The sequence below is a fragment of the Colias philodice genome, chromosome 10 (assembly GCF_061535455.1).
Source record: "Colias philodice isolate Cphi_HAF_F1 chromosome 10, ilColPhil1 Martin Lab GWU primary, whole genome shotgun sequence".
NCBI lineage: Eukaryota > Metazoa > Arthropoda > Insecta > Lepidoptera > Pieridae > Colias > Colias philodice.
The window spans coordinates 8291284-8301656 of NC_143095.1; the positions used below are offsets into that span (position 1 = coordinate 8291284).

Here is a 10373-nt window from a genome sequence, read left to right on the forward strand (position 1 = left end):
GCTAGTATGAAAGTGCGCGCACGTAGCGACGCAACTCGCCATACAAATTGATGGGAGAGACAAAATAGTTGCGGAGACAAAGTTGCTCGTGCGCGCTGGCTCTTACACTAAAATATCACGAAATAATGCTCCTGCTCTAGCTGTAGCTCTATGTTCGTTTGATGTAGGTAAATGCACCGTAATATCAAATATACTACATGTAATATAAATGTGTAATCTGAAATCAGTTTAATTAAACATTACTTTATAGCAATAGGAATTTTTAATACAGTCATAATAATTATTAGTCTTGCTTTTACTAAAAGAATTTTTCTGTAAGTCAAGTCTTTGGAATATTTATTATTTATTAAAGTTAAATATTTACATCTTAAAACTAATTTATATCTATTTATGAGCAATTTGTTATTTTTAAGTCGAAGGTTAGTAATTTTCCTTTTATTATTTCATAAGTAATTTAAATTAACCAATACTAAGAGAATAGTTTAATTAAATTAAATAGTGTATGTATTAATTATATTCGTCTAATAATATTTGTCTGGCGGCATCATTTCTTGATTTTATCTTCTGGCCAAAATTATTGACGTCCGATGCTAAGGCATTTACCGTGGCGGCGTCGAAGCGTTCTGGGCTTTCTGGCTTCTTTGGTACCTCTCTTAGATGCCTCATGTTGGTCAGTTTTTGAGTAATTGCTTCTTTCTGGAAGAAACGGTAACTTGTAGTTAAATTGGGATTTGCCTCTTTCATTTAAATTAACATCTGAAATCACAGCTGGCTAATATAATCAAAACGTGATGATTATTGCGTGTTTTAGTCTAAATTAGATGACTATTTTCAAATTTTCACTACATAGTGACCGTTATATTATATGAGATTTTCAAGTTATTATGTATTTAAATAATATACTCACCCTTGCTGGATTATCAACGTAACTTGCGTAAACCCTCAAAATGGGTTCTCCGGTCTTATCGTCGAATATAAGTTTGCTTTTTGGCGGTATTTTCGCTTTGACCACCTGTTGTGGATTGCCATCAGCTGACCTTTTCTCCGTTAGTGTAAACCTTATGGGTTGTCTGTTCAAAAATGATCTTTCTCTTTGATTATCTTTAGTCACATTTGCAATTGTTTCTACCGGTTTTTCTGTTGTTGTAGTGGTTGTTATTGTCACATTTTGATCTACTGTTGGTGCTGTTGTAGTTCTTCTTAGCAAAGAATAAACTATATTCACAGACTCTGCTGGCTTTTCAAAGGGTGATACTATGAAATTTTTATAAACATGTACTATTTCATTAGCTTCCGGTTTATCTTTATTGTCCAAATAATGCGTCGTATCGGGTTCCTGTGTAGTTGCTAGTATAGTTGTGCTTTCTGACTTTACAATGCCTTTATCAAAATTTTTATTAATTATTTCTTCCTTCGGCGATATTTCTTTTATATCATTGATTGCTGAATAATAACTGTTTGCTTTAGCACTGTTTACTGTTTGTTCCATCTGTGAGTAATAAATTGCAGAATTTGTTCTATCGTTTTCTGATTTAACTTCAATCCTTTCAGTAGTTGTTGTAGTAGTTTGAGGTTCAGTTACTACATTTGAAATAGTAGTTTCAGGGGGATTTGTAGTCGTCACTACTGTTGGAGTTTCAGTGATATTGCTTGGTATAAACGATTCTGGGGATAGAGATTGAACAGTTCCTTCTTGTGTTTCTCTCTGCACTATGTTTCTGTTCCCATCACTAGGCACAAAAGCCATAGGAGCTTGTTTAATAAAGTGCTCATTCTGCGAGTAGTATGATGATGCTTGTGGTTCTTGATTATGCGAAGGGATTTGGGACTGTATTTCTGGATTATATGGTATAAATTCAACTGCGGGATATCTTTGCAATAGTTGGGTTTGTAATTTTTGTAAAAACAGTGGATCTGATTGTAATAACGCGGTTGGGGGTATGATTATTCCTTCTGCACCAGAATGTATTAAGTCCTGATGAGACGGCAAACCGTTATATCTCTGAAATTATATTTTTATTAAAATACGAAGATTGAAGACATAGACGAAAATGACATTAACAAGTCTAGTGGAATGCTTCAAATAGAAAAGATGAGATAATAGATTCAGAGATATGATCAATTACATGAAAGGGTTGCTCAAAATGTAAACGTAATAATTCATAATGATGTGATTTTTTTATGTACCTGCACTGTAAACTCTTGGGGTATAATAGATGACATTTGTTGTTGTACTTGTATAAGTCCATATTCCTGATTATATTGTTGTGGTGCTTCGTTGTTCACATTTTTGAACTCGTAATTGACCCCAGACTAAACGTGTAAAATGTATAATTAAAATACATTAAGAATTAAATAAATTTAAATACATTGTCACTACTTCTTAAAGAATATCACTTACATTTGGCTTATAAAATCCCGTAGGTGCCTCTATTTTTGCCTGTACGTCATATGTATGATTCTCTGTGACCTTTTCTGTAACCTCATAGGTAGGTTTCCCCTGTTAAAGGATATAGTCATCGGTATGTTAACAATTTAAAACATACTAAATTATAGGAAATAAAAACTGTCTTACCCCTTCAGCAGTGTTAGCTTCTCTGTTTTCAGATGTCAATACTTCAGCTACTACAATGGGTTTCTCTGACAAGCTCAGATTCGGCGCTGGTATAGTATGGATCGCACCTGTTAGCATAAGGACTTTTACCCAGAGTGTCCGTCCACAGCAATGAGGATGTTTATGAGCAAATTAATGCAATTCACATCCTCTTGCCGTGGACGAAGGTAGTTATAACACGTGCAAAGGAAAATGAAATACAGATTAAGTTCATAAAAAATGTGGATTGTAATTTGTAGTACCTATCCAAGATTGGATAAATTTTTGTTAAATACAATTAGTAATTTTTTTTCAGTCTCTCTCACCTCTGGAAATCTAAGTACATTAAAACAGGAACACATAATAGAAAATTACCTAATTTTGCAATATGTATTGAAATAACAGAAATAGTTTAAAAGTATTGTGCATGGTGATTGGTGGAATACTACCGTCATTCCGTATCACCGGTTGCGCAGACGCAGCAGTTCTAGCGTAATCATAATCTGGAGTTACGGGAACTGGTACGGGCAGACGGGCTGTGGTTTTCCATGGTATGCCAAACACATTTCGGGTTGTTACGGGCGGCATTGGCTTCATTGCGTATCTGTGCAATAAATGTATAGTTTGCTTTCGCTTGGGATGATCCGGGTAGATAAAAATAGGATTTAGTCTACGTTACAAACTAGTAACTACTATGGTAACAAACGACAAATTACATCTTTCTCCTTAATAATATGATCTCAAGACGTATAAAGGAAAAAAGTGTAAAAATAATTATCTCTTTAAAATATAGTACTTACCTATAGTAAGTATTTAAAGTTAGGATAGGCTCTCGCAAACATTGTGCGACGTTATGTTTTGTTTTTATTTCAATAACTTATTTTGGGAAACTAACCTGTGTGGAAGATTCCTATAAACAACAAAATGTGTTCGATGTGACGCTGCTGGCATCATCCTTGGGGGGAACATATTCGGCCTCTGCAGGATGACTCCCGGCCGAAACGCTGTGGGCCCTCGAAACCGGCTTATAGATGACATTCTACTCATATAAGCTCCATGGCTTATTGAACACAATGCACAGAATATTAGTAGCTGAAACATAGGTATTAAAATTATAGGAAATGCGTAGAAAATATTTGGTTACTTTCTCAAGACTCTTAAAGTTAGGCGCTATATAATATGAAATTAAAACCAGATTTGAATTGTAACGATCAAATGAAACGGGTTCTGCTGCCTTTTATCAACACATACAGGAAACTTATAATTAATGTAAGTTACTCGGGAAAGACTTGCTGCTGTGCGAAACGCAACCGGTTCATCTATTTCTACTTGAAGAGAGTTGAGAGACATTTGCCATTATTGGCTTTCAAGGAAAGGAATTCCGATCGAGATACGAGACGGGAAGTAGTTTTTCCTTTAAAATGTATGACTACCTAATGTTTGGGTTTAGTAACTTTTAAAAATTATGAACATAATAATTTTAGTCTTAGACTAAACTAAACGCCGCCTACCTAACCTTACCTTATTAACCTGGTCAAGTTTCAGCACTGCTTGCATTTGCATAAATTTCAATCTAGAATTTATTCGAGACGAGAAAATAAACAAATACTTAGGTATCTATTTAAAACAAGTTACATAGTAAGTACCAAAGCTTAATATTTTTCGTAAAAAAACATGAAAACATTTTAAACAGGGTACCTAGGTAATTTACATACACTAGACCGTAAATACTGTTTTCTATATCTCCCTACTCCATTTTTGTCCCTCTAAGTTCTAATCTCAAAACGGATAATTTGTCGACGTTCTAAGTAGGGCATGCAGAACCGAGTCCGGTTCCAAGTTTCTGAAACCCGGTTCCAAATCGAGCTCAGAACCGGGTAGAACCGGGTACCCGGTTCTTTTATAATACTTCGGAAAAAATACGAAATTAAACAAAAGTAACTGTAAAAGTACCTGATGGGCCTTTTATTTTACGCGGCTTGTGTGTGTGTGTTCAATACTTCTCTTTATATCAATCTTATAAAAGTACCTTGTTATCATATTCATAATATAACATATAAACTTAAACCTTATTCATTAACTGCAAACTGTAAAGCAAAAAACCGGCTGTTAGGTCGGACTCGCGCTCCGAGGGCTCCGAACAAACCTATTTTTTATAATGTTGTAACTTTAAAATTTGTTTCTAGCAATTTTTCCTTTATCTGTGTTATAAGACGTTACTTTTACCAAATTTAAAGGCTCTGTGTTCATGAAAAGTACCCAGCTGTAGGTTTTGAGTCCCATGCGAATGTCGAAATTTGCGAAAATTTTCAGGATTTACGGCTGTATCTTTTGATGCGTTGGCTTGTGAGTTTGACTTTTTCACATAAAAGGGACCGAAGACTTGAGTATTCGATATAAATTTCAGCTTGATACCAAAAACAAAAACATGACTGGATCATTATAATATGAAACAGTAAAATCAACAGCTTTTCAAATTCACGACAAATCTAATAAAAATATTTCTGTAGCCTAATTTTTGTCAGTTTCGAAGACTAATTTTTTTTTTGGTAATACAACCGTAGGAAACTTATAGCATTTAAGGTTAGACAACCAATCAGAGCCACGCTTGAGGTGTGGCACGAAAATTCGCGATGCACGTGAGTCTGACGTTGCCAGATACAATAAATTTGTTAAAATAATGTAGCAAAATATAAATAATTCTTTATATTTTAATATTTTGGTTGGAACCGGGAGAACCGGGTTTCAATCTATTCAGACCCGGTTCTCAAGATCATCAAAAAACCCGGGTTTACCCGGGTTTTTCGGAACCGGGTAAACCCGGGTGCATGCCCTAGTTCTAAGATTAGCATTGCATCTGTAATTACCTTTTTCTACGCAATACATCATTGTGTTTAATTGTCGTGATCATGCAAGACGTTTTCATGTGAATGTCCTGCAACGCGTCACGGGCGGCTGGTTGCGAAATCGTCTGATTCAAACTCATTTGTAACGCCTTACGATTACATAATTAATGCTAGTTTTGTCAATTATTCAGTTGTTCTTACTAAGAGCGATGTAGCGGTTGCTATTAGAAGATGGAAAGTATGGCGTGGTATGGCTGATTATAGACTTGAGTATAAGAGCGCCATTTATTTTGGCCGTTGAATTTTAATTGTGGTTTATCTCTCTGGTATCTTATAAGAGGAATAGTATGTAAAAATTATACGATTCTAGTTTGCTATTATAATTTAAGTACCTCTATGAAATAAGTAGAGTTAACTACTTTATTAGATAATATTTTGTCATCATAGCAAGCGGAGAAATGAGTTTACCTATCCTTTATTTTATGATAAATCCTTTTGTTTATGATTGGTATATTGCTGCGTTACTTTTAAGTTTTAATATAAATAATTTAATTAAGTACTAACTAATTTTTAATTCAGCCGAATTTAAAAATTTTCAGGTAACTAACTATCTAGTTATCTAACGGGGGCAGAGTCGGAACTCTGTCTTCCCAGGTTTCCGTTCATAGACTAAGTACTACTTTTAATAACTTAACATATTTATGTAACAACAAATACATAAAATGTATTAATGAAATAGTTTTCGCTTTTCATTAATCTAAGAAAAAGCGAATTAATTAAAATAATGTTCCTTTTCTATTTCACTGAAGCGTTTGCAGTGTCAACGATCGCGTCGCGTGCGCATTAGAAACAGTATTGTAATATTAAATTTAGCTTCTGTATTTGGGTAGACATAATATCGATTACAATAACTACTTACCTCCTTGAAATTGACAGCTGAAAAGTGTTTCGAAAAACAACTCAACAACTTCTCTTGGTAAGCTTGGTAAGATTAGAATATATCAGAGGCAGTCGTTATTGTAATGGTGTTTTCTTAGTTTTTGGATCATGTTCATTGCCATTTCTAATTATATAGGGATAATTGTTACTATCTTTTAATTATTAAATAGAAGGAAATAAGAGAAGGCACACATAAACTACATAATCCAAACTCTTTGAAAACGTTAAGGTAGTTAGGTAACTAGGTACTAACTTAAAAACCTATAAGTTAACTAGTAAACGCCGTGATTAGGTTAAAAGGTTACGGACTATAATCCAAGATGCGGCTGTTTCGACGCTAGATTCTAATAAATATATAAAGTTAAAGAAAAACCTTACAATATAAATTTAAATATTGATAGATTTAATATAAACATCCGTTAAACCCATAATTCTTTGTAACGTTACGTGCAACAAATAAAGCAGAACGTTAACTGTTCTCTTCAGTCTAATTGTTTAGACCGCTAGAGAAATTACTAAATGTGCTCTACTTCAAATTATATATAATTTTAAATGAAACTAGTCACGTACTCAATTGCTTATTGGTAAAGTTACAATGTTTTGGGAAAGAAATTTCAATGAAAGTTTCCTGAGACCGTTGAATATTTTTACGTTCTTTGTTACGTTACATAACTACGTATGATAATATCTCCTCGTAAGTATGGTAATATGCAAAAGAGATAATGCATACTAAAGTATGTTAAGTAAATGTTTCTACAAAAAAAAACATAGGTATCAAAATATTGGCTTCTCTGTTTATAAAACTAATAAATTAAATGAATAATTTATCTAAATATTAATGAAATCAATTAAAATGACTCATTTTCTCAATACCTATAGGGTATAGATGTAGTGTGAAATCTAGATAAACCAGTTTTTAAGAGAGTTGTTCTGCTATCTCGTACATTTCTCATTATGATGTAGATTTTAAAACTCTCTACATTTAATTTTTTGTACAGTCACACTGTAAAAACGCTGTCACAATAAGATTAGAATTTTCTTTACGAAAATATGTATTTTTTTATTAAATTAGATAATACTAAAGCAAAATTTTAAACGTAACGACGTTTATTTAGGCCTTGGTAAGTATTTCACTTTATTTGGTAAATGCATAAAAAAGTCCTAATCACGACCAGCTACGACAGTTCAATATAGGTACCAGAATATTTTTAATTTAAAATTATAACTCATATTATCTAAGGTAAGTAATGACTAATAGAGCGAATCAAATGAGAATCACAGGTACCTTCTTTTCGGTAAAAAAATGTTGCTGTACTTATATACTTAAGTAACTACATATATAAAAGATGAAACAATAATTTGCTGATACCGTGTACGTCCACGTATTATTTAAATGTATATCTATTACTTAATACTACTAAACTATTTAAATTTATGGTACATACATATTTATATTACTGTGTAGTAAAAATAAACAATACCTACACAATCATAGTCACGTCATCAATCATTTGATGTGTTCGTATTGTTGTTTTTTATTTTGATATGGGTAGGATAACTAGGCAAAAAATATATCTGAAAATTAATTTACCTTATCCATCTTCTGGGATTAATAATATAACACAAACCACTATAGTTTAACAAAAAGTCATTTCGACAACTGTACAAATATATTGAAAAAACAATATTGTTTTCACTAATTCACTGCACACGCGATTATTTATTATTTTTCTTATATAATTCTTAAAGTTTAGTGACCATATCAAACACGACGGCGGTATGAAAAATGAAATAGGTCAGTGTTAGATTTTATATGAGCCCCACTGCGCTCGCGCACATTATGGTCAGAGAATGGACAGGAGAGAATTAATATCACACTTAGCTTCTTGCAGTTTTCTATTACATGTAATGTGACGAGCTTGGGTTAAACGCATCTTTATAATATCTTATAGAATGTCTTTCGTAGATGTTTGCTGAAGTTAATGGATACGATGATAAACGTATATTTAATGGATATTGAAACGTATATATCTTTGTTACTAGAAACTTATAGGTAATTGTATTATAAAAAAAGGCTTATCAATAAATTAAAATATCTGTGATCTATATCTCTAAAATAGAATGCAAGGGAAATATCTATTATACTTTTTTATGTTTCACTTATAATAAAATAACATCGTAAATTAGATGCTGTGTCTAAAAATTATAGAGAAAAAGAAAATATATGGTCGTAATATGCCCAATGAATAACCAAACTTGTCTATACGTTGTTTTTTTTTTGTAATAATATTAAATTCGGAAGTAAACTTCTAATTATAAACTTTTCCGAGGAAATTCCCTCACTCGATCATTATGATGATAAGAATAAACATTGTCCCAATCATGAATGTGAGCTATCTTATATAAAAATCTCATCCGTTAACATACCTAATGAACATCCGCTTTAACTTTCATATTGATACAGTGCACAATGTGTTTTACTAGTTTTTATCTGACTTATCTGTCACATAATATTACGATTAGACATCAAAGTAAGATAGCATGATTCAGTTATCATGAGCGAAAAAGAGACTGAAATAAATTCTGGCTAATTAGCCACACATTAAGACACCGCTCCCGGAGCCCTTTTAACATAACTATACCTGTTTGCTTATAATCATCACTACTCACTACATAGTATAAAACAAAGTCGCTTTCTCTGTCCCTATGTCCCTTTGTATGCTTAAATCTTTAAAACTACGCAACGGATTTTGATGCGGTTTTTTTTAATAGAAAGAGTGATTCAAGAGGAAGGTTTTAGTATATAATTTATTAGGTTTTAGACAAAGCGGGCGAAGCCGCGGGCGGTAAGCTAGTATTGAATAAAACCAAAACACTCTCCTACAGGAAACTACCATATGCACGTCATAAACACATGCATTATATTGAAATGTCACTTGTTTAGTTATGATTATAGCTCCAGTATGGAAAGCGAACGCAATGACGCCCAACATACAGGAACTACTGCAATAATCTCCAGATCAATCAACTCACATAAATATCAGTGATTTTGATTGCCTTCCGTTTTCAATGGTGAAGGTAGAGTTTATTTGTAATATTTTAAAGCTTCAATTTTGATATAACTTCCGTTGTAAGTTTGAGATGAGGATAAGCGTTTAACAGCTTTATTTCAGACCCATTGGTTAATAAAAAATCAAAAGATCATCAAATTCATATCAATCATCATCAATCAAATTCATATCAGATTCAGATTAAACAAGACCTTCATAGTAGCGTTATGTGCCCTATAGTAACCTGCGTGGAATCTTTATATTATCTTATATATAAAAATGAATCGCAAAATGTGTTGGTAAGCGCATAACTCGAGAACGGCTGAACCGATTTCGATAATTCTTTTTTTATTATATTCCTTGAAGTACGAGGATGGTTCTTATGTAGAGAAAACGTAAATATGTACCACGGGCGAAGCCGGGGCGGACCGCTAGTATTCTATAATAATATACACAGTGTCACATGGAAAATTGTTGTATAGAAACGTGCGTATTTGATATAAGAAAAAAGCATACGCAAATTGCATGATGATTGATGGCTGGCTCGATATCATTTGCCTCAGTATCTACTAACGTTTTGAATGAATGAAAAAAAATGAATGAAAAATACTTTATTGTACACCTTATAGAATACATTTTACAACGTTTTTGTTCTTTTCAAAACTTATTTTTATGATTACCTACTTATAATGAACTTTATTTTATTTTATGTAGGTACGGCGAAAACTAGTTTTTACTTGTTTTCAGATTAAGCAATAATTTAAGGTTTTGTAAGTTTTGGAAAAAAATATAACAAGTGTATATAACGTAACGTCATGAAACTTAGAAGCGACCTCTGGTGTTAGTCTAGTGAATGATGCATATTAAACATGAGTTGTAGCGTGCACTTACTTTCTATTTTCGCTCATATTATGGAAATTTGAACCACGGGTGATAGATGGCTCT

At 32.7% G+C, this 10373-nt stretch overlaps 1 protein-coding gene across 3 annotated transcripts; it reads right to left on the reverse strand.

Moving 5' to 3' along the window:
• Positions 1 to 474: 474 nt before the first annotated feature.
• LOC149485323 (uncharacterized) lies at positions 475 to 8214 on the reverse strand. 3 transcript variants are annotated; one of them, XM_089700090.1, is made up of 8 exons: positions 7970 to 8214; positions 3489 to 3685; positions 3043 to 3197; positions 2576 to 2661; positions 2402 to 2500; positions 2188 to 2313; positions 908 to 2002; positions 475 to 696 (listed from the first exon to the last, which is right to left on the reverse strand). In XM_089700090.1, exons 1-8 carry the CDS (start codon positions 7976 to 7978, stop codon positions 508 to 510), a joined length of 1956 nt encoding a protein of 651 aa, XP_089556216.1. In that variant the 5' UTR covers positions 7979 to 8214; the 3' UTR covers positions 475 to 507. The 3 variants fall into 3 exon arrangements, with proteins under 3 accessions (XP_089556216.1, XP_089556214.1, XP_089556215.1); XM_089700088.1 differs by having other exon boundaries at positions 2576 to 2682; positions 7970 to 8213; XM_089700089.1 differs by lacking the exon at positions 7970 to 8214 and having other exon boundaries at positions 2576 to 2682; positions 3489 to 3694.
• Between the last annotated feature and the right edge of the window lie 2159 nt (positions 8215 to 10373).

Excerpts from the sequence above, each read along its gene's own strand:
- LOC149485323 (XM_089700088.1), bottom strand. Across the intron at positions 3,198-3,488 it reads TATAGGAATCTTCCACACAG|ATACGCAATGAAGCCAATGC; the intron begins GTTAGTTTCCCA and ends TTTATTGCACAG. Across the intron at positions 697-907 it reads ACGTTGATAATCCAGCAAGG|AAAGAAGCAATTACTCAAAA; the intron begins GTGAGTATATTA and ends CGTTTCTTCCAG.